We start from the raw sequence: 27,969 nt of genomic DNA on the forward strand, positions 1-27,969 counted from the left end.
GATTGGAGACTGCCCTTCCTGTGGTTGTTCCTTCCCGGTGAAAGACCTGGCTAGTTTCCTGCCAGCATTGAGAAACATGTGATGGTGTCTCCGCAGGCTTTCTTGTTTTGAATATTTTCCAGGGGGCATTTCTCTAGAATCACTGCATTGAGAAACACGTGATGGTGTCTCCGCGGTGTTGGATGTTGATCTCCCTAAGGTCAACCATTCTTGCTTATGTAGTCTTCTACTAGGCATTGCTCCCACTAGCCAGTTTCCTACTCCACACTGATGAGGGGCAAATACCCCGAAACAGCTGTCTGTGGATGGATACCATGTTTGGCATAGGTGGTCTCCTTGACTGGAGACTGCCCTTCCCGTAGTTGTTCCTTCCCAGTGAAAGACCTGGCTAGTTTCCTGCCAGCGTTGAGAAACATGTGATGGTGTCTCCGCAGGCTTTCTTGTTTTGAGTAATTAAAAAGCAATCCGGACACATAGTGCATAACAACATAGTTATAAAAGGTTGAAAAAAAAACCTAAGTCCATCTAGTTCAACCTTCATAATAATATCAGCTGGTTCAACTGATGGCCTATAAAAAGGTGTCTCCTTTCCAAGGTGCCACACAACAAACATCTAATGATGAGTGAAACCAGCGAGCTGTCTCAAGACCTTTTCCATCATATTGTTGTAAAACATACTGATGACATTAGTTACAGAAAAATTTCTAAAATTACTGAAGGTTCCAGTGAGCACTGATAGGGCCATAATATGGAAGTTGAAAGAATGTCATTTCACTATTAACCTGGACATAACCAGGTGCTCCCCACAAAATTTCAGACACAGAAGTGAAAAGAATTATCAAGGACCACCTGTGGAGCGCTACAGAAATGCCTGGAATCAGCAGGTACAATTGTTTCAAAGACAAAAAAAAGTAGAGCACTCAAGTTCCATGCCCTGTATGCACGTTCAGAACATAGGACTTCAAGAAAGAATGTTCAAGTGTGTTTTAGGTTTGCTCAGCAATATTTAGACAAGCCTGTGAAATACTGAGAGAATATAGTCTGGTCAAATGAGACCAAAGTTGAATGCTTTGGGTGCCACAATAGACACTATGTTTGAAGGTCAAAAGGCATTGCATATCACCCTCAAAGCTCCACACCAACAGTGAAGTTTGGAGGTAAGAACATCATGGTGTGGGACTGGTTTTCAGTATACGATACGTCACTGGCATATTTGAAATAATTGAAGGAAGGATGAATGTAAAAATATGCTGAGACATTCTTAATTAAAATCTGCTGCCTTCTACCAGGATGTTGAAGATGAAACGAGGGTGGACATTTCAACAAGACAATGATCCCAAACTGACAGGCAAGGAAACTCTCAAATCCTTTCAGAGAAAGAACATAAAGCTGATAGAAAGGCCGAGCCGATCACCGGAACTGAATCCAATAGAAAATATATGGAAGGAACTAAAGCTCAGAGTTCATAGTAGGAGCCCACGGGGCCTTCAGGATTTGAAAAGTGTGTGGAAGACTGGGACAAAATTATTTTTATTATTAATATTTATGTATAGAGCACTATTGATTCCATGGTGCTGTACATGAGAAGGGGTTACATACAAAATACATATACAAGTTACAATAGACAGACTGGTACAGAGGGAAGAGGGCCCTGCCCTTGTGGGCTTACATTCTATAGGATAATTGATAGGAGACAGTAGGTGGGGTGATGGTGAGGTGGCAGTTCTGGTGATGAGGCGGTGGGGGTCATTGGAGACTGCAGGCATTTCTGAACAAATGAGTTTTCAAGTTCCGTTTCAAGCTTGAAAGTGTAGCAGATAGTTTGACGTGTTGAGGCACCGAATTCCAGAAAACGGGATACTCAGAAGAAGTCTTGAAGCGGTTGGATGAGGAAGGAATGAGTGTGGAGGTCAGAAGGAGATCTTGGGAGGATAGGAAATTACGTGTCGGAGTGTAGCGGGAGATTAGTTCGGAGATATACGGAGGAGACAGATTATGGCCGGCTTTGTAGGTCAGTGTTGGTAGTTTGAATTGGATGCGGTGGAGAATTGGGAGCCAATGGAGGGATTTGCAGAGGGGAGAAGTGGGGTGGTGTTGAGGAGGGAGGTGGATCAGTCGGGTAGCAGAGTTAAGGATGGACTGGAGAGGTGCGAGAGTGTTAGCAGGGAGGCCACAGAGGAGGATGTTGCTGTAGTTAAGGTGGGAGATTATGAGAGCATGCACTAGCATTTTTGTAGACTGAGAAGTAAGGAAAGGATGGATTCTGGAAATATTTTTGAGTTGAAGACGGCAGGGGGTGGTGACGGATTGGATGTGTGATATGAAGGACAAGACAGAGTCCAAGGTCACTCAGAGGCAGCGGACGTCAGGTACTGGGGAGAGCATGGTGTTATTTATTGTAACCCCACCTGAGCAACGCATACAACCAATTCCTCCATACATGCGGCATCTTGAAGCTGTTATCAGCAACAAAGGTTTTTGTACAAAGTATTAAATAAATTTCAGCCAGCGTGTCATTTCACATTATTACACAATTTAATTTATGGACATCTATGGTTTGATTTCTTTGTCTGTGTGGATTGGACAGGTTGTCATCACCACTTGGTGAAAAAAATCATGTCAATAGCACCTTTAGAAATATAATTACTTAGAAAATTAGTGACGTGTTCAATACTTATTTCACTTGTATACAAACAGTACTGACCAAAAGTTTGGACACACCTTCTCATTCAAAGAGTTTTCTTTATTTTCATGACTCTGAAAATTGTAGATTCACATTGAAGGCATCAAAACTATGAATTAACACATGTGGAATAAAATACTTAACAAAAAATTGAGAAATAAAAATATGTCTTATATTCTAGGTTCTTCAAAGTAGCCACCTTTTGCTTTCATTACTGCTTTGCACACTCTTGGCATTCTCTTGCTGAGCTTCAAGAGGTAGCCACCGGAAATGGATTTCACTTCTCAGGTGTGCCCTGTCAGGTTTAATAAGTGGGATTTCTTGCCTTATACACAGCTGATAGTCCTACTGAATAGACTGTTAGAATTTGTATTATGGCAAGAAAAAAGCAGCTAAGGAAAGAAAAACGAGTGGCCACCATTACTTTAGGAAATGAAGGTCAGTCAATCCGAAAAATTGGGAAAACTTTGAAAGTGTCCCCAAGTACAGTGAAAAAAACCATCAAAACATAAAGAAACTGGCTCACATGAGGACCGCCCCAAAAAGGAAGACCAAGAGTCACCTCTGCTGTGGAGGATAAGTTTATCCGAGTCACCAGCCTCGGAAATCGCAGGTTAACAGCAGCACAGATTAAAGACCAGGTCAATGCCACACAGAGTTCTAGCAGCAGACATATCCCTAGAACAACTGTTAAGAGGAGACTTTGTGCAGCAGGCCTTCATGGTAAAATAGCTGCTAGAAAACCACTGCTAAGGACAGGCAACAAGCAGAAGAGACTTGTTTGGGCTAAAGAACACAAGGAATGGACATTAGACCAGTGTAAATCTGTGCTTTGCACTGATGAGTCCAAATTTGAGATCTTTGGATCCAACCACCGTGTCTTTGTGCAACGCAGAAAAGGTGAACGGATGGACTCTACATGCCTGGTTCCCACCGTGAAGCATGGAAGAGGTGGTGTGATGGTGTGGGGGTGCTTTGCTGGTGACACTGTTGGGGATTTATTCAAAATTGAAGGCATACTAAACCAGCATGGCTACCACAGCATCTTGCAGCGGCATGCTCTTCCATCCGGTTTGCGTTTAGTTGAACCATCATTTATTTTGTAAGAGGACACTGACCCCAAACACACCTCCAGGCTGTGTAAGGGCTTTTTGAATAAGAAGGAGAGTGATGGGGTGCTACGCCAGATGACCTGGTCTCCACAGTCACCAGACCTGAACCCAATCGAGATGGTTTGGGGTGAGCTAGACCGCAGAGTGAAGGCAAAAGGGCCAACAAGTGCTAAGCATCTCTGGGAACTCCTTCAAGACTGTTGGAAAACCATTTCCGGTGACTACCTCTTGAAGCTCATCAAGAGAATGCCAAGAGTGTGCAAAGCAGTAATTAAAGCAAAAGGTGGCTACTTTGAAGAACCTAGAATATAAGACATATTTTCAGTTGTTTCACACTTTTTTGTTAAGTATTTAATTCCACATGTGTTAATTCATAGTTTTGATGCCTTCAATGTGAATCTACAATATTCAGAGTCATAAAAATAAAGAAAACTCTTTGAATATGAAGGTGTGTCCAAACTTTTGGTCTGTACTGTATGTATTACCAGTTTTGCATAATACAAACACATTAAAATTACCTGTTAAAAAGACCATTTAACATTTTTATTTATTGTTTTACAATGCTGTATGAAGGCCCGTGTTTCTGGGGCAAATCTGATAATTCCACCACTAGGTGGTGTCTCTTGTGCTGAAGTAACAATAAAAGTGCAATAACCTTCAACAACACCACTACTGACAACGTGAAGTGCCCCATATGGCTTTGGGTTACAAACAGACACTTACTAATATCCAAATGTGATAGCTTATGCTGGTAGCATACTGTATTGCCCTTTATTGATCTAACACTTGTATATCAAAGTGTTATTCACACCTTCCCAGACAGGTTTAATTGGATAGTGCTTGTAGTAACTATCTAATTTCCTTCTTATTATCTCGCCCTCCACCTCTCCAGAGCGCACAGTGCACGCCAGCAGCATGATGAAGGCGCTAATCCAAACTGTCAATCAAGTAGGAGCGCACCGATCCCAGGCATACAAGAAGCTCTAAGATTGAGAAGTGCACGTCTGCTGAAGAATATGACACAAACCCTTTAAAGGGAACCTGTCACCAGATTTGGTGACTATAAGCTGCGGCCACCACCAGTGGGCTCTTATATACAGCATTCTAGCATGCTGTACATAAGAGCCCAGGCTGCTGTGTAGAACGTAAAAATCACTTTATAATATTTACCTCGACGTTTGGTATGGTGCAGATGGGTCAGATGGTGTCCTCCGTTCTCCGGGTGCGGCGCCTTTTCTTTCGGACATCTTCGTCCTCCTTCCTCTGAAGCTGGGGTGCATGATGCATCCTACATCATCCACACTAGCCGGCATTGAGGTCTTGCACGGGCGCACTACGATCTGCCCTGAAGATCAAAGTATTGTAGTGCGCCTGCGCAGGACCTCAATGTCGGCGAGTGTGGATGATGTAGGATGTGTCATGCACACCGGCTTCAGAAAGAGGAGGCGCTGGTACCGGAGAACAGAGACACACATCTGCACCGTACCGACTGTTTAGGTATTATAAAGTCATTTTTACATTCTGCACAGCGGCCTGGACTCTTATATACAGCATGTTAGAATACTGTATATAAGAGCTCACTGGTGGTGGCCGCAGCTCAAAGTCACCAAATCTGGTGACAGGTTCCCTTTAAGAAACTGCACAGTTCTATTCCCAGATTTATTTTCGGCAGCAGTAACTCATGTACTAAGGAAGAGGGAAAACAAAAGTTCCCCACAACAACACTTATAAGTGCCATTTCCCGTGTCTGTAGTTTGCCAATAATAGTTTATAGAGGACCTTTCACCTTCTGGAAAACGTCACTAAGTGCAAGGAGACCAGAATATAAAACCTCTCTCTAATAGCTGTGACCCTTTAAAGAAGACTCTCTGCTGTCTCACTATTTTGACAGCTGTGAGAAACTTCCTGCTTCTGAGAGGGCAGATACCACAGCACGGGGAAAGACAGTGTGAAGCATGGAAACACATGGGAGATGTATTCTGCTGTATTACTGAGGAAATGTAAAATGGTGTCATGGCCTGATGTGATCTCAGGGGGGATCTGGCATCAGAAGGTCACAGCGTATTGTTGATTACAGATCATCTTTAGTTCCCGCTCGTCGTTTACCCCAAGTTGAAGCATATTTAACTCCATCTGGTTCTGAAGGAGTTTAGGCTCATTTCTATCCTGCAGTGATCTAACAGATGGTGGTAACCTCAGCTGCAGCCACTCCCTTCTGCTATAAATATTCACTCCGCACTCCTCCCTATGCCGAATATAGCTCAAACCTATGCTGTCCACTTTGAAGAAGCCAGTCTCTAACGAAGCTGAAGTGTCGCTTCTGTTGCAGCTGAGAAGTTCCTGCTGGAGAATCTGTGGACTGTCTTTTGTTGTGTCTTTCCCCTGTTTGTCTTACCTTCCTTATGTTGTCTTATTGCAGTGGTCAGAATAGCTTCTTATTGGCCTTCACTAGTCAAGGCGAGTTCAGCGCCAGGAAGTGCTTAGGCACGTGACACACGGGGGAAAAAAATTCAGTGAAGGGATGTTAGGGAGTGCAGAGATTAGCCTCGGGTGAGTCTTAGGAGGTGATCCTGCTTCCCTCGCCAGTGCTTTCTGTTGCATTGCTAGCTTGATGTTCCCTCTGTGTTGCGCTGCTTGCCGGGAGTCTTCTAGTACTTAGCGTGACCCCTGCATTCACATTGTGACAGATGGAGTCCTGTGTATCATGGACCAGCAGGAGTAGGCTAGAAACAGTAAATTAAATAAATCTGATAACAGCCTGCTGAGATAGTCTGTATATACCCAGCATTGCACTAGAGACCAATTTTAACCATTTACATGCATCTGATCCCTTCATTTGCAGCTTTGCCCTTTACAATCAGCTCAGCCCCCAATACTAGGTTTCTTCCAGAGATACAAATCTCATCAGATTTTGCATCCAGATAATACTGAGGGGAAACATCTGATTTCCACCAGTCCACCAGCACAATACCCAGTGACCCACCTTGCCGGACAGACAGACACAATGAAAATGAAATGCGATGACTTAAAGGGGCTGTGTCACAGGGCAGAAGTTTTTTAATCCGCTTTGATCAGCAGATACAACTTACAGAAGTCACCAATGACTAAAGGTGCATTTACACTGTACCATAATCGGGAGCAAGTGATCCTAGGGCACTCGTTTTCCAATCATTATGCAGTAGTGTTGAGCGAGTACCTATCGCATTTTCCGGCATATAAGATGACTGGGTGGATAAGAAGACCCCCAAGTTTTCCAGGTAACATATAGAGTTTGGGATATATCATATATACTCGAGTGTAAGCCAACCCGAGTAATGTCCCCATTGTTTAGTGATGTCCCCTACTGTAATGTCCCCATTGTTTAGTGATGTCCCCTGCTGTAATGTCCCCATTGTTTAGTAATGTCCCCTGCTGTAATGTCCCCATTGTTTAGTAATGTCCCCTGCTGTAATGTCCCCATTGTTTAGTAATGTGCCCTGCTGTAATGTCCCCATTGTTTAGTGATGTCCCCTGCTGTAATGTCCCCATTGTTTAGTAATGTGCCCTGCTGTAATGTCCCCATTGTTTAGTAATGTGCCCTGCTGTAATGTACCCATTATTTAGTAATGTGCCCTGCTGTAATGTCCCGTGCAGTAATGAGCCCATTGTTTAATAATGTCCCCCTGCTGGTTCCCTTCTATCCCATATCATGCAGTTGTTTACACACAATAAAAGATATTCTCACCTCTCCTCGATGCCCGCGATACCTCCAGCTGTTCCTTGCAGTCCGCACACAGACCCCTCCATGATAGCATGAATAGAGTGGCTGCTGCAGGATGTCGTCATGACTTTACTACAGTTGAATGCTTTACGACGCCACAAAGCATTCAACTGCAGTAAAGCACGTCCAATACACAGGGCTGTCGCAACGGTCAGCGCTTTACTGCAGTTGAATGCTTTGTGGCGCCGAAAAGCATTCAACTGTAGTAAAGCCATGACGACATCCTGCAGCGGCCGCTCCGTGCACGGACATTATCACAGAGGGATTTATGGGCCTGCAGACTGCAAGAAACAGCTAGAGGCACCGCGGGAACGGAGGACAGGTGAGAATATCTTTTATTGTGTGTAAAGCCATGACTACATCCTACAGCGGCCGCTCCGTGCATGGACATTATCACGGAGGGGTTTATGGGCCTGCAGACTGCAAGAAACAGCTAGAGGCACCGTGGGAACGGAGGACAGGTGAGAATATCTTTTATTGTGTGTAAAGCCATGACTACATCCTACAGCGGCCGCTCCGTGCACGGACATTATCACGGAGGGGTTTATGGGCCTGCAGACTGCAAGAAACAGCTAGAGGCACCGCGGGAACGGAGGACAGGTGAGAATATCTTTTATTGTGTGTAAAGCCATGACGACATCCTACAGCGGCTGCTCCGTCCACGGACATTATCACGGAGGTGTCTATGGGCCTGCGGACTGCAAGAAACAGCTAGAGGCACCGCGGGAACGGAGGACAGGTGAGAATATCTTTTATTGTGTGTAAAGTCATGACGACACCCAGCATGTAAGACGACCCCCGACTTTTTGAGAAGATTTTCAGGGGTTAAAAAGTAGTCTTATACGCTGGAAAATACGGTAACTATTCATACTGGCTATGCTGTTAGCGAGTACTGTCCGCTACTCACATATTCGCTACTCGCACGAAAAGTACGGCTTTCGGGTCACTCGCTACTTAGCAAGTATTTCCCATTGACTTACATTGCACCTGCTACTCGTAACAAATATGCGAGTAGCGGACAGTACTCGCTAACAGCATGGCGAGTACGAATAGTTAGCTACTCGCGCAACACTATTGTGCAGACTAAACAGGCTGCTAATCACCCTGAAAATTAATTAAATACTCACTGGTTGGATGAAATAATTTTTTGGTTTCATAAAATGTTCATCATTCTCGGGAGCACATCGTCCGACGAAAATAGGAAATGTGCTGCCGAGAACACTGGCAGCCTATTCGCACTGACCGACCCATTACAGATCGTTCTGTGCGCATATTGCTATGTGGTCCACCTGTATAAATAGCCTTTGAAATGACCACCACTCAGAGGCTAATATTTGCAGTAAGTCTTGAGGTGCAAACCCAGTTTAAAGGGAATTTGTCGGCAGCTTTTTGCTATGTAATCTGAAGATTGCATGCTGCACAGGTTAAAACATAAAATTCAGGGATACCTGTCTTGTCAAGGTCTGATTTGTTATTTATTTGCTATGTTTGTTTAAGCAGCAGGACTCTTATCATTGCGTCACAGAGCAGTCCAACATGCATCCTTCTCTTACTGACACCTCACTGTTAATGTACAATCTCTATAGAGAGCCCGGTGTGGGCGGGGGCAGCTCTGCTACATGACTAAATCTATATATTCTGATTGTTACAGAATGGCTGCAGCCAGTAATCTAAGTGATACATTGGTGGATTCAGGGTCTCTTTATGTACATCATGCTGCTCTCAGATGAAGTAGCAAACACCTCCCGACAGATTCCCTTTAACTTCCCCTGCATGCTGATCAGTCATATAAATGGCCACCAGAATAATGTATTGATATTGCAAAGCCCGCCAAATTGGTGTCACGGTCGTCTCTCTGCTATAAGAGATTACTGATAGGTTCTGGGTCTGTCTCACTTTACCTGTGGTTTTCTTTCCTTTGGGTAAGAGAGGGTTAATGTCAGTTTGCTTTGCAGCAGCCTCAGACTCCTGATCAGGTGTTTATGGTTTTGACCACTCCCAGTCCCTTTACATACCCTCTACTAGCCGTTTTGCACTCCTCCAGTCTGCAGCAGCCATGGGTTTCTGAGATCTCAAGTCCACCACCGGCCTGAAGGTTCTCAACAAGTTCCTGGCAGACAAGAGCTACATCGAGGGGTACGTGCCCTCCTAGGCTGACGTAGCTGTCTTTGATACCCTCTACTACCTGTAGAGGGTGCCGGTTATTCTTGATTAATTTGGATTTAGATCTTGGAGGAGGAAGGAGCTGCAAGTCTTGGTTCCAACTGCAGCAGTCTGTTGTAGTGTTTTCCACCTGTCTGTCTTCCTTTTCCGGTGTGTTGTTTCAGTGCAGTGGTGAGGCTAGTGTCCTTTACCTGCACACTCACTAGCCAGGGACTATTGTAGCGTCATCTCAGGGCTTCAGGTTGCTGCTCGGCGACAGGTGAGGAACCAGTATAGGGACTGGCTAGGAGTGTAGGGTACAGCTGCAGGTAAGTGGAGGAGGTGTCCATTTTCCCTCTCACTTGAGCTAGGGCCCACCATTGTTAAAGTGTACCCATTGTTTCTCGTGGTGTTGCCCTTGTTTGGTTGTGTGTTTGGCCTCACACTGGACCTTCCCCTAGTCCACGGCGTTACAGGAGGCCCTGCGTTCTATGATGACCAAAAAAAAAGTCATTTTAGTTCTTAAATTATTCCATTTTATCTCCAAATACCAATGCGGAGAAAAAAATGCAAACAGCCCATCAATCTAAAAAGCTACAAAGTATCATTCAAACAGAAAACCCAATTTAGCCACAGCTATTTCTATGGCGCGTAAATGTGTCTCGGCCTCCTTTGATGTTTCGGAGAATTCGAGAGGAGGTCAGGGGGCACTGGAACAGAAAAATGTTTAACAGACTGGACAGATAGAAAGAATCACAGGATTTTGGCCCACGCAGGGATGAGCTCATCAGTACAAACAGCTGTGGACCATGGACGACACGGACCAAATAAGGCAACCAGTCTCGCAAGTCTCATCCTTCAGGGGTTCCTGGGTTTTCTACAGTTACTGTAGACGACACTTCTGGCATCCTGTTTTTTCCATCCACAGGAAACCTATGGCTCGCTGACTACTGCAGGACTCCACGGCTCTGGCTGCCATCGATCACCTTTCTAATTTGACTTGGCTGCTGCAAATTAGTTCTACAACTTTCTTGATTTTCTGGTTCCTCACTATTTTCTGCAAGTCTGCTTGTTGTCATTGAATTCGATGTTACATCTAGAAGCCTAAAATACCATATAGAGCTCATAGTTTTCCCAGCCGCAGGTTTACTTTAATAATAAAGGCCGCTTTACATGCAGCGACATCGCTAGCGATCGCACCCGCCCCCTTCGAGCGTGCGTCACGGGCAAATCGCTGCCCGTGGTGAACGATATCGTTAGTACGCGTCAGACGCACATACCTTACTAATGACGTCGCTGTGGCCGGCGAACAAACTCTTTTTTAAAGGGGAGGTTTGTGCGGTGTCACAGCGACGTTACACAGTGGGCCACCAATAGAAGCGGAGGGGCAGAGAGCAGCCGCATTAACGACACTCCCACCTCGTTGCTGGAGGACGCAGGTACGCTGTTGTTCGTCGCTCCTGGGGTGTCACATATAGCGATGTGTGCTGCCTCAGGAACGACGAACAACCTGCGTTCCAAAAGATCAACGATATTTGGGAAAGGAACGTGTCAACAATCAACGATATTTGCGGTTCTTGGGATCGTTAGCGGTCGCTCGTAGGTGTCACATGCAACGACGTCGCTAACGACACCGGATGTGCGTCACGAATTCCGTGACCCCAGCGATCTCTCGTTAGCGATGTCGCTGCATGTAACGGGGCCTTAATACTCATTAATACACAACACTTTTAGGCTCCCTGTCCTCCCCTTGCTCCAAACTATCCTGTCTCTTCACTTGTGAAGCCCCGAGAACGCTGTGTCGGTGCATTACCTTCAGGGACTCCACTCTGCTGGATCCTGTCACGGTTAGGAAATCTTCTATTTTGATTGTCGTGACGCCACTCTCAGAATTGCGGTCAGTGGTGACCGCCACTGCAGGTTGAGGGTCGCCTGGGGCTGATGGTGTGTGCAGTCAGTTGGGATAGCCTCCTGAGAGTGAGGCAAGCCCCAGGGCCCTGTGTAGGTGTGTAGAACCACAAGGCGCAGAATAACTCCACACAAGCAGGATGTCTTTCAGGGGTTTTACTCACAGTTGATGGCAGGGTGAGTAACCCGGGCGTAGCTGGGATGAACCAGGCTGGAACCAGGTATCCTTCAGGCTGACTTCTGATGGTGACTACCAACTCGCCTTCCTTAGCCCTTGGTGGTTTGGGGTAACCCCGACTTTTAGTCCCTATGGGGGTCACCCAGGGAAGTTGCTGAAGCCTCTCTCCCCTTCGTTTGCCGTTTGCTTGTTGCCTGGACCAGATCACTCCAGCTGCTTGCCTCCTGTGAACTATGGGCCCTAACTGTGGCTACGTGGCTGCGGCTTTTGGGTGTTGTGGTGTGGGCTTTGAGGGCCCCACACCGGCAGGTTTAGCAAGGAAAGGTGGATCTATCCCCGCTCCGGGATCTGCCGCCCGTTTGGGCCTGGTACTCCCTAGCAGTCTCCTTACTTCCCACTCTGTGCTCTCTCTTTAGCTGGAGACGGGTTTCGGGTAGCACTCCTAGGTGACCGTTCTCCCCCGTCGGTAGCCACTGCGCGGGCGCTGTCAGACTGCAACAGCCCCAGGGGTAGGGGTCAGCTCCTCTCGGAGCTCCCTGGACTCTGCACTGAACTGGCTCACTGCTCCTCCTCTCCTGTTCTTGCCTACGCCACCTAGCAACCAGGCTCTCTTACCACACCCCTTGAGAGGAGATGGAGGCTTTTGGCCCCCTCCACTATTCCAGTGAAGGTGAAGGCTTTTCCCCCTCCTGGGATCCCCAGGGGTCCTCTCATAGGTACATGTGTGAGACCTGATCACTATGCGCCTGTGTAGTCACACCTCGGTCAGCCTTCTGGATTACCTGTATTGTACTGTCCCCAGCATGGGTGCAGTACTCAGTGGTGCCTGACCAGGTCAGGGGCGCCACACACTCAGCTCTGGAGGTCGGGCAGGATAGTTTCCATTGTCTTATGTTATATTTTGCACCTTACATAGGGTAGTCAATCATAGACTGACGTCCACTACCTGTATCAGTTGATACTATGCTCTCCGGGATCATGACTCTGCTCCTCTCCAGTCTTACCATTATCATAAGTCATTTCTGAGGGCTGCATCTACTGCCTGCTGCACAATCTAAACCTTTTCTTTTCCTAGAGAAAGGATCCATTCCATTCCTGTAAGGTATAAAGTATATATGTACTAAACATACTGTATATATAGTGGGTGGGTGTATTTGTCACAAAGAGCTTTGCACAAACTTCACCCATTGTCATGGCAGTGTTGGGCTCCGTTCAGATTGCAGATTCTGACACTACGCCCGATGGTTTATCTGGTGCTGGGATCAAAACAGGCAGACTCGGGCGTCGACCTGCTGTGTGCTGATTCATAGGCAGGCTAGCAAGAGTTAATCTTTGCTGCTTTGCTCACTCCTTGTTACGTCACCGCCGGAGTCTGCTCCAGAGAATTCTGTTCCGATCGCCAGGCGACGCCGTGTTCCTGCCGTGGATGGTGCTGGTGATGGGAGAGGAGTTGATGCCAGCAGCACCGGTGGGCGCAGGCTCCGATCATCCACTGGGCTGGGTTATCTTGGGATCTGCAGTACCACTGGCTGACTGTGGGTGGCGTGTGTCTTCCAGCTGAAGTTGCCAGCATTCAGCTACAGCCAATGGGAAGACACCACACCCTTCTTATTCCCCCTCCTGTCACATGACCACTGCCAGAGATAGTTCTGTACTCCTGGCTCATGTGCTGTTTGTATTTTGATTCCTGTGTGCTGACTTCTGTGTGTTTTCTGACTACCCTCCTGCCTGCTGTTTTTGTACCTCGCTGCCCGACCCGGATCTGACCACTGCTACATTTTCCTGTTTACGTCTTTGCCTGCCGATTCTGTTCCTGTTCTGCTATTCCTGGTTTGACCCTGCCTGACTACTACTCTCTCGGACTGCAGCCTTCCACAGGTAGTGATCTCCAGTACCCTGTGTAATTCCAAATCCCTGTATAGGGGTTAAAGGGTTTCAGGGTTCTGGGGGTCCTGCTTGGTGAGGGGCTTCCCCCTAGTCTATCCATTACAGCCTGTCTGAGTCTGTTGATCCAGGCAGGCGTTACACTCCTTTGGTCACATGTTGTGGAGAGGCCTATCACATCTGCTCCCCTCCTATTTATGCTGGTGCAAACCTTCCACCTATGCCAAGTATAGTTTATTCTATATTGGTCTGTGAGGTGTGGTATCCCACACTTAATAGTGAAAGTTGTGCTCTTTGCTTGGTGCAGTTGTGGAGCTTACCCCTGTTTTGTAGGTTCCTTTCTGCTCTTGTTTTTCCTCCTGTACCTCTATGTCTTCATCTTTGTGTATGTATGCTGTATGACAGGGTTTTAGTTTTTCCTTGCAATTCTTTATCTGTGAGGTTTCATTACATTACATTCCTGTCCCATCCCTCCTGGTGGGGATAGGTAGGGGGAATCAGATCAGGACTGGTCAGGAGCAGGGCCAGGAAAGAGACTCAGGCCTCTCCACCATCAGGAGTATACATGAAGATAGGGATAGCATAGGGCCCCCTAATCTTGAGGGACAGCTTAAGATACCCGGTTCCCTGCTATCCCATAGTCATCTTGACAGTATGTTGCACGTGTGTATGTATGTATACATGTGTGTCATCAGAATTTTATACTCCAAACTAATGACATACGTGTAAAGGCGCTATAACGCTAAGGAAATCCTGACCTTTCTTGTATAAATCCTATTTGCTGTTTTAGAGAAATACATAGTTAAAATATCATGCAAATCCAGTGTGGTGTTGGGGGGAGACAGTTCTCCTACCGCTTTCCCTAAACCTTGCCCACGCCTGCCTTGTATCTTTGATTGACAGGTTACTCTTCCGACAGTGACCTGCATTCGCTAGCACAATATTTCGCTAAAATCTTGATTGTCTGGGTGGCGCATGCGCAGAATTATATGCCAACTCTCACCAGGGCCTTACTGCGCATGCACCGCCACAAGCACAGATTCTGGAGAAAGATCTTGCTAGGGAAAGCAAGACACTGAAAGAAAGAGTGGCCGGTCAGGCAGAGGTAGGAGACAGGCAGCCGGCAGGGAATAGAGAGAGAGACAGAAGAGCCGCAAGAGCAATGTCCTTCCACCTCGTCACTACAGTTGATGCTCATCTACATGGGAATTTAACAATGGACTTCTCTTAGACAGTAAAAATGATTTCTACAAGAAAGGTCAAGATTTATCCAGAATTTCAAGGCCTCTACATAAGTGTCGCCCAGGGATAAGGGGTACTCAGATCCGGGCCAAGGGGTCACTTCTGTGAGTATCACGGTGGCGTGACCCGGTCTGTGATCCCAGGCTCCACAGCAAAAAGGGGATTAGGTAAGGGAGATTGTCCGTGACGCCACACATGGGTTGCGGTGATGAGATGTGGCACCGCCGCTGCCTCTGGGGACAGTACCCGGGACTGATGGTGTGGGGCAGCAAGGTAGGATCCCCTCCACGGGTAGGGGAGGTGTATTCCCAGGGCCCAGTTGGGAGTTGTGGTGGTGGCAGGGATTGCAGGGAATACTACACTCACAGTTCGGTTATCGTGGTGCTGGATGAAGCTGGATTGATGTGGAGGGTCAGGAACGCAGATGGAAGAAATACTCAGAGTCTTTTGTAAACCAAATTGCTGGTAACTGGTGCCCACAGATGCTGTGAGGACGGGTCCCACACCCATGCGTGTAATTCAGGTGTTGTTCTCCTGCCTGATGTCTGTGTCTGTTTTGTACACAGGTCCGGACTGGGTCCCGACAGTCGGCACCGGGGGGCCACTACCCTCTCCCGGTCCACTTCGGGTCCCATAAGCGGCTGGCCTATTCCTGAGGCCCTTACTGCCACTTTTCCTAGCTCCAAACAGGGGCTGCTTCCAGACCTCTCTCCTCCTGCAGACTGACCACAGCTCAAACTCTGCTCTGCTCTTTCTAAGCTCCTCTCGCCCCCCTCCCTTTTCCTGGGGAGGGGGTGAGTGGGGCCTGATTGGCTGGTGTGTATCTGTGTGGGAAACTCCCCAAGGGAGAGTGAAATCTGCACCAAAAAGATGGATGCAGACCTCTGTGACACCCTGGTTTTGCCAGGGCGGCACACATACATGTTATTAGTTAGGTTATAAACTGATGATAGGTTCCCTGTCATGTGAAAAATCGCTATTACCCTGCAGACGGGATTAATTTGCAGGTTAATAGTGTTCTGAAGCTGCCCGATGCTGGCACCAAGACCTTTGCTGTTGGGAGGAAAAGAACTGTAAGGCTATGTGCGCACCATGCCATTTTTTGTGACTACAAAGATGCAGTGTTTTTGGCCGCTAAAAACGCATAAAAACGCACCCGCGGCAAAAACGCACCGGTAAAAACGCATGCGTTTTTACCGCGTTTTGGGCTGTGTTTTTGATCTCTGCGTTTTGCTGCGTTTTTCCAATGCACTGCATGGGTGGAAAACGCAGTAAAACACAGAAAAAAATTGACATGACCATTTTTTTTTTTCAGCTCAAAAACGCAGCTAAAAAAAAAAGTCGTGTGCGGACAGCAAAAATGAAAAGTCATAGGCTTTGCTGGGGAAGCAAAGTCACGCAGTTTTGAGCCCAAAAATGCACAAAAACGCACCCGAAAAACGCGCAAAGACGCCACGAAAAACGCCCTGCCCTCTGGCAGCAGTCAGGTTTCAGTCATAAGGGTGGTTCCAGCGCGGCCTCAGTGACTGCTCTGTGTATAGAGAGCGGTGGCTATAACTGCGCTCCGTGCACTGACAGCTGGGTCTCATATAGAGAGATTGTCAGTCAGTGGGGGGGTTGGGGGGTGCGGTTACACAGAGAGGTGACTGAACTTGCTCCTGTACCGCCTCCGTGACTGATACCCGAATGGTGCCAGCAGGATTTAAGTAATTTTCCTCCCAGCAGTGGGGCTCTCGGGTTTGGAACTCTAATAATATACAGATTAACCCCATATCGGCAGGTTAACAGAATTTTTTTTTACATGTTACAGGTTCCCTTTAACAACATAGGTGGGAAGAGGAATAAAAGGGGCTGTTTATTACTATTGCCAAGTGCTTGTAAAAAAAAATAACTTTGAAATATGTTATGCTCGCCAGGCGAGAAGAGATGTTTAGCAAACCCACTGGGCCACAGCACACAGAAAACCCGGAGGGGCTTGACTACGGACCTGCGCCTGGTCTTCTCCAGGGCCCCTAATAGTGAGGGTGTTAGGTAGGAGTCCAGTGCCACTTGGGAAGACTGGTTCTGTGATAGCTAGCCCCAGGGCAATGGGAGCGGCAGTCTCTGGCAATATTTTGCAGCAGGTGTCGAGATTCCGTCCGGAATGGATGGATGGACGGATGGATGGTACAGGAGATCCAACTGGCGTGGATACTTGCAGAGGTGGGTATCGTATAAGCCGGTCAGCATGGATGATAACAGCAGCATTGGAACAGAAAGTTAGCACAGCACTGAAATACGAAGAAGTGTCAGCAGTAGCAGCCAGCACGATAACAGCTGCAGCACCAAGGGATCTGACAACTAGCAATCACTCAAACTCATTGCACAGGCACCTCCCATAGGGTAAAGGTGCCTTAAATACCTGCAGCCTCCCAGCTGACCTGGGAGGCACTTCCGGGTTAAGGGGATGCTGGCACTTAAAGAAAGGGGGAGTGGACGCGGGCACGCTCTTCAGGCAGAGGCATCCTTGCCAGGGAAGGGGGTCTGGAGAGTGCGAGGATGCCGGTATCGGCGTTACAAGATGTACCTCTCTCGTTGACAACCCTCTCTGTTCTAAAAAAACTGGCCTCCTTTGCAGTCTATCGGCAATTTTACTAGGCAAGGAGTGTGCCACTTACAAGATCTCCCCAGAAGCTGACCGCATCGATGGATCCAACAATCTTTATTGTCCAGTGGTAAAGCTGGTCAGCCATGCTGCCAGCCCAAATTGACAATCTTCAGGAGCACACTGTCCCCGATAAGCACGAAGCTGAGAGACTAGGGAGCGCTTAGTCCTATATGGAAGTGTCGCGGGCGGAGGAGGGGACGCTGCGCTCACCCACTGCTCGGGTCCGGCTGCTGCTGCTCGGTGGTGGCTCGAGCGGTGGGCCGGATCCCGGGGACTCGAGCGGCGTTCCTCGCCTGTGAGTGAAAGGGGGGTTGGTGTGTGGTTTGGGGAGATATTGTCCGTGACGCCACCCACGGTTGTGGTGAAGTTGTGACAACACCGCTGCTCTGGACGGGGATCCCGGGAGCGATGACAGGGAGCAGCTTGGGTGTTGGTTCTCCCCTCCGTGGGTAGGGGGTTGGTTGTCCCGGGGCCCCGGTGAGGGTTTTAGGGATGGCGGGTGAGTTACGGGGCCTGGTGAGGTGCAGGGTCGCGGGAGGGCAGCGCTGTGCCGCACGGCATGGTGGTACTCACTCAGCCAGTAATTCACACAGAGTCTCTGGTCAAACAAACGGCTGGATGGACGGGTCCCACAGGCGGCTGCGGTTGTTCTCCTCCCGGCAGGTTGATGGTGACTGCCTTTCCCTGCACCTGTGTTGTGTTTACGGTTCCAATGGCTTCCCACCGGTAACCCGCTCCCCAGCTTGGATGGATGCTGAGGGAGCCCCCTTTTGCCCGCAGGCTCTGGCCCTGGGAACTGTAGCCTTGGCGGTGACTGTGTTTCCTTCTACGGTGTGAGCTGTTGCCTTCAATCGGGTCTTGGCTGCTGGGAAACCCCGGAGGTTCCCTTCGCTAACGGATTTGACCGGTTTTACGGCGACTCCTAGCCTGGTCGGGGTCCGTAGGCCCTGCCGAATGGTGCTGGCTTCTCTTCACTCCCCGATCCGGTACCGGCGGGCCACCGCCCGTCCCCGGTCCTTACGGTTCACTCCAATCAGCCTCTCATGCAGACGGTCACCACCGTCTGCCAACCTTGCTGAGTGCCCGGGACACACACACGGACTCGGTCAGTCTCCTCTCCTACCACTTCACTCTCCAAAACTGAACTCCAACTGACTCCTTTTCCCGCCTCCAGGACTGTGAACTCCTCGGTGGGTGGGACCAACCGCCTGGCCCACCCCCTGGTGTGGACATCAGCCCCTGGAGGAAGGCAACAAGGATTTGTGTTTGGCTTAGGTGTGCCTAGCCGGGGTGTAGGGTGTGTTGGTGTAGTACATGTGACGACCTGGCTTGTCCAGGGCGCCACAGCAGCATTAATGAAGCAATATATAATGCAAATAATTGCACATTTTACAGTGTCGTTAATACAGCAATATATGCCTGTAGTAATCGATCATTGTATAGGTGTATAAATAGTGTAATGGAGTACTGTATTGCGGTATTATATGGCATAGATTTATATAGAACTCCTTTAAGAATATTCATTAGTGAGTTATGAGATCACGGAGCGATGATTTATATCCTCACCATGGAAAGTCGGTGGTGATTTTTGCCGCCAGCAGCTTTTCTCCCGGATAGCGGTTTTGGGATCAGTCTATCGCTCCATCATGTTATAACACAATGATGAGGGATCCTTTTGCGTTCTTCTCGGATATACATTTACTACATGGCTGCTCGGCAGTCCAGTCCCCCGGAGACCAGCGCAATGATTAAACCTCTTATCACCAAATTCACAATCGTATCATGAAGTAATTGTGTCTCACCGCAACATTAAATAACGCTACAGAAGGGAGCGGAGCTACGATGGGAAAATCCAATCCCGTGTTCCCAGATAGAGGACGAGCCATGTGTAAGTCTCTTCTGCTGCATTCGCTCCATCACACAACCAACGCTGTGCGGTGATGGAACAGCACTGGGGCGATCCTCATAGCCGAATACCAGTGTCCCCGCCAGCCTCACCTCAATCATTACACACATAAGGTAATTAAAGCAGTTGCCTAATTAACCAGAAAAGGACAACTGACGCAAGCTGGAGAAAGAAGCAGTGAAAATCTCATAGTGTGATGAGGGCCCTACAATGTTAGCAGGCTTGGGACGAAACCAGACTGTGGAGCGTCCCTATGTAAAAGGTGTGTGCAGGCTCCCCTCCTGCAACACTCACACATTGGATAGAATAGGTGGCATTCATACACCACTCACATCATGCGCCACTCACACATAGTACTCATGTGCCGCTCCCGTGCCAGCAGCCTGCCGCTGCTCGGATCCGGACCTTCCGGTGGGTGGCTCGAGGGTCTCCAGACCCAGGGGGGTCCCGCGGACACTCCGAATGAAAAAAGGGTGGGGGATGGTGGATGTAGGACGTATATGTACAGGCTGAGCCGTATTAAGTTCGTGACGCCACCCACGGTGTGTGCTGAGGTTGGACACCACCGCGGCAGTTACAGGGCACCCAGGGGAGATGTTATGCAGCAAGTTGTTAACCCCTCCGTGGTCAGGGATGGTGGCCCCGGGACCCGTTGGAGTTTGGTGCAGGGAGATGGGCGACCGCAGGGTGCTGGTGTACTCACTATTAAAGAAACACATGAGTCTCTGGTAAACCAAGGTGATGGTGGTCGGTGCCCGCAGCTGGCTGCATTCTGTTTCCCCCACCCGACTGGTGGTCTCTGTCTTTCTCCTGCACCTTTTTAGAATGGTGGACTGCCTGTGCTTGCAACTTCAGGAGTCTGCTCCCGGCTGGATGTGGCCTAAGGAGCCGTGCCCGCAGACGCTGGCCCGTGGGATCTCTGAGCCTTGGCGGTGGCCATTTATCCCCCTCGGTGGGCTGTTGTCTTCTAATAGGGACTTTGGGTGGGACAGGACCTCTAGTCCTTGCCTCAATTGGTTAATTAACCAGTTCCAGTCGCTTCTGGTCCCGGCTTCAGGGTCAGAGTACCCCCCTGTGTGCTCCGGTTTCCGAGTCGGTTCCCCGGGACGGTACCGGCGGACTACAACCCTGTCCCGGTCCATCTCGGTTCCACCGAGCAGTCTTCCCGGCTCCTGCAGACGGAGACCGCCGTCTGCCTCCTAGCCAATGGCACTAGGGCTCCTACCCTGGCGCCGTTCAATTTGGGGGTATTCGCCTCTGCTGGAGCTGGACACAGCTCCAGCCCACACTCCTCTCCAACTTGAACTCTCACACTTTTCTTTCTGTTTACATTCCCGCCCCGGGCTGTCTAGACTCCTCGGTGGGCGTCTTCCAACCGCCTGGTTCTGCCCCCTGGTGTGTCTATCTAGCCCTGAGGGGGGTGACTAGGGTTTAAGGGTTGGCTGCTGTTACCTGTGAGGGAAGGTGTTGTGCAGGGGCCTATTTGTGACTACCTGGATTTGCCAGGACGTCACACTCATATCATGTGTCACTCACACAGATTACTCATAGCAAGTAACACTTATATGCTAGTCACACGCCACGCGGCATGTATCCCTACTCAGAATGAGTGCTGTACATGCACCAATCACATGCTGGACACATGATACAGCAGTTGCTTGCAGGGCAAATGCTATATATGCACTAACGTACGTTACCCATAATTTCAGGTGACTATTCAGAATAAGGTGTCATATTTATGTACAAGAGGAATAATCTTATTTCTCGCCACTATAAGACTTGTATCCTGCATTTAATCACCAGTTTTCCCCTTTTCAGACTCAATTTACCCTTCAGTTGTCTCTGAGCTGGAGAGTGGTGACTTTCTGCTATGATGTCTCTCATACATATAATACACAGATATGAGGGATTCCTGATCTTCTGTTTCTACGAAGGACATGTTCAGAAACTACAGCAACATGGTCATTATCCATCAATACTGAGTAGTGTACCTGTGAATCCAGCACTAGTGTGAGACTAGAAGCTGTAATATGATCTCCTCTGTATATCCATGCCTCTCGCACTCTACTCCTTCTCCTCTCCATAGACCTTCATAGGCATCTGATCTCTCAGTGAACTAGCAATCTGCCTCTCGCACTCTACTCAGTGAGCTAGCAATCTGCCTCTCGCTGACCAAGACGGATTTTAGCTATTATTCTGAGTGAAAAAGCAGTTGTGGAGCCATAGGGAATGAAGGTGTGGAGGAGGTGGGAGAAGGGGCTCATAAGGGGAGAAAATAATATCTCTCCATTAAGATATATTACCATGTTGCTAATATTCACTTTTGCTATTGATTTATTCAACATTTGTTGAAACAGTGACTATTGATAGTTACCTTTGCTGCACCAATCTGTTCCTTACGGAACTTTTCTAGGGGGGATATCAGGACGTCATTTGCATTCTGGATCTGTAAAATAAAAAAAAATAAAAATCTTGAACAAAAACAAAAAAAAATTGTATCTCACATGAATTGTGCAAACTGTTGATAACTCAGGTAGAAAAAAAAAACAGACTTTTTCACATGCACAACAATGGAACAATACAACCGGTCACGTCAGCCATCGCTAAGGTTTTACTGTGCTGAGTTCAAATATTTTTCTGTTTGTGGATGAGGTGTAATTTTATTTTGTACAACCAATAGGTCAGAGCAGATTTTCTAAAGTTAGAAAAAAATTGCAGATTCATCATTATTCTATTTCGTAACATATTTTATTGATTCTGGAGGGTGTAAAACTCTGGCCTGCACAACAATCACGGGTAAAGGCCGCTTTACACGCTGAGATTTATCTGACGATATGTCGTTGGGGTCACGGTTTTCGTGACGCACTTCTGTCATCGTTAGCGACGTCGTTGCGTGTGACACCTACGAGCGACTCAGAACTAACGCAAATAGGGTGAAAATCGTTGATCGTTGACACGCCGTTCAATTTCAAAATATTGTTCGTCGTTTGGAACGCAGCAGACATATTGTTACGTTTGACACCCTGACAACAATGACGAACAACATCCACACGACCGCCTTGGTGAAACAATATATCGCTGAACGATGTAGCGTCGTTTGCGAGATGGGTACGTGTGACCACTACAAAACGACCTATGAGCGATCTCGGCAAATCGTAACAATGATCTGGGCGTGTCACATCGCTAACGAGATCGCTAGCAATATCGTTGTGTGTAAAGCAGCCTTAAGTCTGGATCACAACAGCTCACCAAACCAGTATAGAGAAGCTATAGCAGGCATTAATGGAATAGTCCAGCCAGCATATATAGAAGGGGAGTGAATGTGAGTGGCTCCTCCACAGCATGTGATCAAGGAGACTAACAAGCAGCATTGTAGAGATCAACTCTTGCTAGCCTGCCTAAGGGTGGCTTTACACATTGCGACATCGCTAGCCGATGCTAGCGATGGTGAGCGTGATAGCACCCACCCCTATCGTTATGCCGATATGTGAAGATCGCTACCGCAGCGAACATTATCGCTACGGCAGCGTTACACATACTTACCTGCTCGGCGACGTCGCTGCGACCGGCGAACCGCCTCCTTTCTAAGGGGGCGGTTCGCTCGGCGTCACAGCGACGTCACTAAGCGGCCGCCCAATCAAAGCGGAGGGGCGGAGATGAGCGGGACGAACATCCCGCCCACCTTCTTCCTTCCTCATTGCTGGTGTGTGGCAAGTAAGGAGAGGTTCTTCGTTCCTGCGGCGTCACACGAATGTGTGCTGCCGCAGGTATGAGGAACTACTTCGCCCAAGCGACAGCAGCGATAATTGGGAGAGGGCCCCCATGTCAACGAGGAGCGATTTTGGACGTTTTTGCAACGATCCAAAAATCGCTCCTAGGAGTCACACACAACGAGATCGCTACAGCGGCCGGATGTGCGTCACAAATTCCGTGACCCCAACAAGATCGCTGTAGCAATCTCGTAGCATGTAAAGCCCGCTTAAGTCTGTGGGTCGATGCCCATGTCTCACTGCGCTGATGACAGACATCAGAGAAGATAGCAGGCAGAGCGGCAGAATCTGAAGTTTCTACAGATCTTGACGTCACCATGACAGTTGGCAATGCCTGCAAAAATCTCCTTGTGACATTAGGCCCTTCTCTGTGGAAAGTCGAATGTGCAGACAAGTTGTTAAAAAATATTCAACATTTCTTTCTAACGAAAAAATACATAAAATATTCAGTTGTTAAAAAAAATAATATTCATAACGACGAAAAAACATTGCTGGAAAACAGATGTACTTTCAGAATTGTTTTCTGTGAGGCCCGAATATATATTTTAGAACCTTTTTTTTCCAATGACAACCCCTTTCGGCATCACAAATCTCACTTGGCATGTAAGTTGCACTCATGTTTCATATACAAAATATTGATTCCAAATATAGATTTCTTTCAAGTTGCACAATAAATTTAGTGCCTAGTTGACAGATTTGTGGATAGGCTGTCGACAGAAATAGAAGCACCAGAGCTTTTAGTTGAGAATGTGTGACCGGTCTATAATATTCGAGTCATGAGCTAGAATTCTTAGGAAAAAAAAAGGCATTTCCTGGCTTTTATGAACTATCCCAAGGAGAAAAAGGCAGAACTTGAGCAATTTATCATTAAACGCAATAGTAATGAACTCCGAGAGGGGCACTGACCTTTACTTTCTCCCACTTGAATGTAAAAAAGACATAGCTGGCCTGGGAAAAGTGTCTAAAAGCGAGTAAAAGTGACTAAAAACAGTATGACAACCCAAAAGATCAGCCACATAGTCTTCTCATAATAAGGCATCAAGTGCATTGTTTTCATGGGGCCCATAAAACTATATACTGTGGAGTAGATGGCACTCCATGTGTTTCTCCTTCCACAAAATGGGGTGAAATGAGGAAACCCACGCAAACATGGGGAGGACATCCAAACTTCTTGTACTTGTTTACTTGTTGTCCTTGGTGGGATTTGGCATACCCTTAGGCAATGATTAGATATTTCATAGGATATATGAATTACAGTATGGCTCCATAAACTATTATGTTTGCTGTATTTAGGTAGCAAAAACTCAAACAAGTGGCCAAATCAAGTCCATCCTTCCAAACCAAAGACCAGGCCAAAGTGGTGAAGCATGAACTGCCAGTGCCAGGGGCAAAGTAAGTAGTGCACTCCCTAACCTACCGTAGTAAACATGCCCCTTGATTGCCTCCTTAGAAGACATAAGTTCAAAACAAACCATTTAGAAAGTATTATGTCCTCTGAGTGCCCCATTCCAAAAGTACTAGTGCCACCTTTGTGTTACTACCTACAGGAACTCTTGTCCCTTGTACAAAATGCGGTGACATCAGTGTATGGTCTTGTAGGCCATGAACCTGTAGCAGTTTGTGCCCTACAGGTTGAAAGTTAAACAGATAACCTTACTGAATCAGCATCAAATTGAGACCCACACTGTTCAAAATGGTGCTTGTCTGGAGAGATAGACCATCTGGCCAAAAGTCCTATCGTGGTCAGGTGAAGCCAACTTCTCAAGGTACATGGTTCCGGCAGCATGAATCTACTGTCACCAATAACAACATGGATGGAGGTAACCATGGAACTCATGAAAACAACAGGACATTCCTGAAAAACCTTCTTCATGGTCATCAGGAGTTAAAATCATGATTAAACATAACGTTACCATAAATGGGATTGACGAGAAGATGACCATGGTGTCCACATTAGGGCCATGGACAGTTATATTATACTTCAGCTACAAGTCGCAGAGATAAAATAGTTTTATTTAATTAATGAAGTTGGATTTTATCACTCCAGGAGAAGGACTACGAATAGCTGAGACCATACAAGGTAGCAAGGGTGACTCAACGTGAGCACAATATTTCATCATGATCTGCTCTAATAAACACTTGCTAAAGTGTCCGAATCTGTCCAGCAGAAACGCTCATTCCATGTGTTAAAAGAGCAAAACAAATACATTGTTTTGTCTCTAGATCAAGGTCTGTGGGAGGTGGATGACGTAGAAATGGGGACTCTTGGTGACTTACATCTGGTACTTCACCACCAAGGCCAGTAAACAGGCACAGTCAGATCTTTACAAGCCTTATCCAAAAAAACAAGCCCGGTGGAGGAAGGGGAGCAAAGCATCCTAAACAGAGAGTTAATGACCATACTACTTGTAAGATTAAAGGCAAAAATATATATAAGCTTTAATAGATAGGAGGGAAAGGAAGAAAAGAACGAAGGAAGGAAGAGAAGGGAAAGGAAAAGAATGGAAAAGAAAGGAAGGTAAGAGAGGAAGGAAGTTAAGCGAGGAAGGAAGGTAAGCGAGGAAAGAAGGTAAGAGAAGGAAGGTAAAAGAGGAAGGAAGGTAAGAGAAGGAAGGTAAGAGAAGGAAGGTAAGAGAAGGAAGGTAAGAGAAGGAAGGAAGGAAGGAAAAAAAGAAAGAAAGAGAAAGAAAGAAAGAAAGGTAAGAGAGGAAAGGAAGGAAGGAAGAAAGGAAGGTAGAAAGAAAGAAGGGAGCTAGGAAAGGGGAGGGAAAGGAAAAAGAATAGGAAAAAAGAAAAACACAAGTGTACTGAGCTTGAGTGTTACATATATGGGGTAATAAAAGACTTTTTTTTACCTTGAATCTTATTTGGAGTGCTGTCTCCTTTTGACATTTCTGTTTGGAGGAGTCACAGACAGAATATTAGAAAGATAGATAAATAGATATAATAACTGTCTATCTAGAAAAATAGAAGAAAAAAAAGAAATAAAGACAGATAGATAAAGAGAGAGAAGGAAAGAAAGAAGGGAAGGAAGAAAGAGATAAATAGATGAAAGAAAGAAGGGAAGAAAGAAAGGAAGAAGGGAAGAAAGAAAGAAAGAAAGAAAGAAAGAAAGAAAGAAAGAAGGGAAGGAAGATAAAGGGAAGGAAGATAAAGGGAAGGAAGAAAAAAAAGGAAGACAAAAAAGAAGGAATTAAGGAATGAAGGAATGAAGGAAAGAAGGAATGAAGGAAAGAAGGAATGAAGGAATGAAGGAATGAAGGAAAGAAGGAATGAAGGAAAGAAGGAAAGAAGGAATGAAGGAAAGAAGGAAAGAAGAAATGAAGGAATGAAGGAAAGAAGGAAAGAAAGAAGGAGAGAAACTAAGAAGGAAAGAAGCAAAGAAAGGAAGCCCTAAGTGTACTGAGCCCCAATGTTAAATACATGGGCTAATAAAGTCGTTTTTCTACCTTTAAAGGGAACCTGTCATCAGAAATTTTGCACTAAACCTAATTCCCCCCTCTGCAGCTCCTGGGCTGTATTCTAGCAATGTTCCTGTTGTTCTTATGCCCCCTTTCTGACCAAAATAAAGACTTTATAAAGTGGTACCTTTTTGTATTCAAATCTTGATAATGGTACACGGGGGCGGGCTGTCTGGTGTCCGTTAGTCTGCCTCCTGCCGCTTTAGGCCGTCCCCCATTGCGCAATTTCATACCTCAGGAGGCAGCCCAGTGCGTCCAAGGGCTCGCGCATGCGCCGTGCCACTCTCGCGGGACTGTGCAATGTGCACAGTGTGACCGCTGGTGACGTGTTGCGCAGGCGCGAGATTATGGGCGGCGCTATGATTTTTATCAAGTACCCACCCATAATCTCGTACTCGCGCTTTCACCGCCGCCTCCACCGTTCTGCGCAAGCGCTGGCCAGCTTACCTCACATCACCTCTTTGAAATTGTGCGATGGGGGACGGCCTAAAGCGACAGGAGGCAGACACCAGAGAGCCCGCCCCCGTGTACCATTATCAAGATTTGAATACAAAAAGGTACCACTTTATAAAGTCTTTATTTTGGTCAGAAAGGGGGCACATAAACAACAGGAACATTGCTAGAATGCAGCCCATGAGCTGCAGAGGGGGAATCTTTTAGGTTTAGTGCAAAATTTCTGATGACAGGTTCCCTTTAAGCTCACTTGGAGTACTGTCCCTTTTTGATATTTGTGTTTGGAGGAATCACAGATAGATAGATACCGTATTTTTCGGACTATAAGACGCACCGGACCATAAGACGCACCCGGGTTTTAGAGAAGGAAAATAGGAAAATATAATTTTAAGCAAAAAATGTGGTCATGACACACTGTTAGGGGGCGAGGATCTGCTGCTGACACTATTATAGGGGTAATATCCCCAAATTCTCTACTAAGGTACCCCATCCTGGTAATGATCCTCCTGCCTTGTGTATATATTTATGTCCCTCATCCTGGTATAGCCCCATCTTGCTATATACTGCATCCTGGTATGTGCTCCCATCCTGCTATTGTTGCGGGAGGCGGGGCGCTGCGCTCGCTAACGCTCGGGTCCGGCGCTGCTGCTTCTGCTCGGTGGCTCGAGCGGTGGGCCGGATTCGGGGACTCGAGCGGCGCTCCTCGCCCGTGAGTGAAAAGGGGGTTGGTTTGTTTTGGGGATTTAGTCCGTGACGCCATCCACGGGTTGTGGTGAAGATGGGCACCACCGCTGCTGGTGACGGGGATCCCGGGAGCGATGGT

At 47.3% G+C, this 27,969-nt stretch overlaps 1 protein-coding gene across 1 annotated transcript in view; it reads right to left on the reverse strand.

The window, feature by feature from the left end:
• Window positions 1-27,969, reverse strand: part of ARHGAP42 (Rho GTPase activating protein 42) — a 501,254-nt gene that overhangs the window by 165,769 nt on the left and 307,516 nt on the right. Inside the window, exon 4 of the mRNA XM_075337479.1 lies at window positions 21,837-21,908. Within this exon, the coding sequence (XP_075193594.1) occupies window positions 21,837-21,908 (72 nt within the window). The remainder of the gene's footprint in view (window positions 1-21,836; window positions 21,909-27,969) is intronic.

The sequence above is a fragment of the Anomaloglossus baeobatrachus genome, chromosome 2 (genome assembly GCF_048569485.1).
Source record: "Anomaloglossus baeobatrachus isolate aAnoBae1 chromosome 2, aAnoBae1.hap1, whole genome shotgun sequence".
In the NCBI taxonomy this organism is placed as follows: Eukaryota; Metazoa; Chordata; class Amphibia; order Anura; family Aromobatidae; genus Anomaloglossus; species Anomaloglossus baeobatrachus.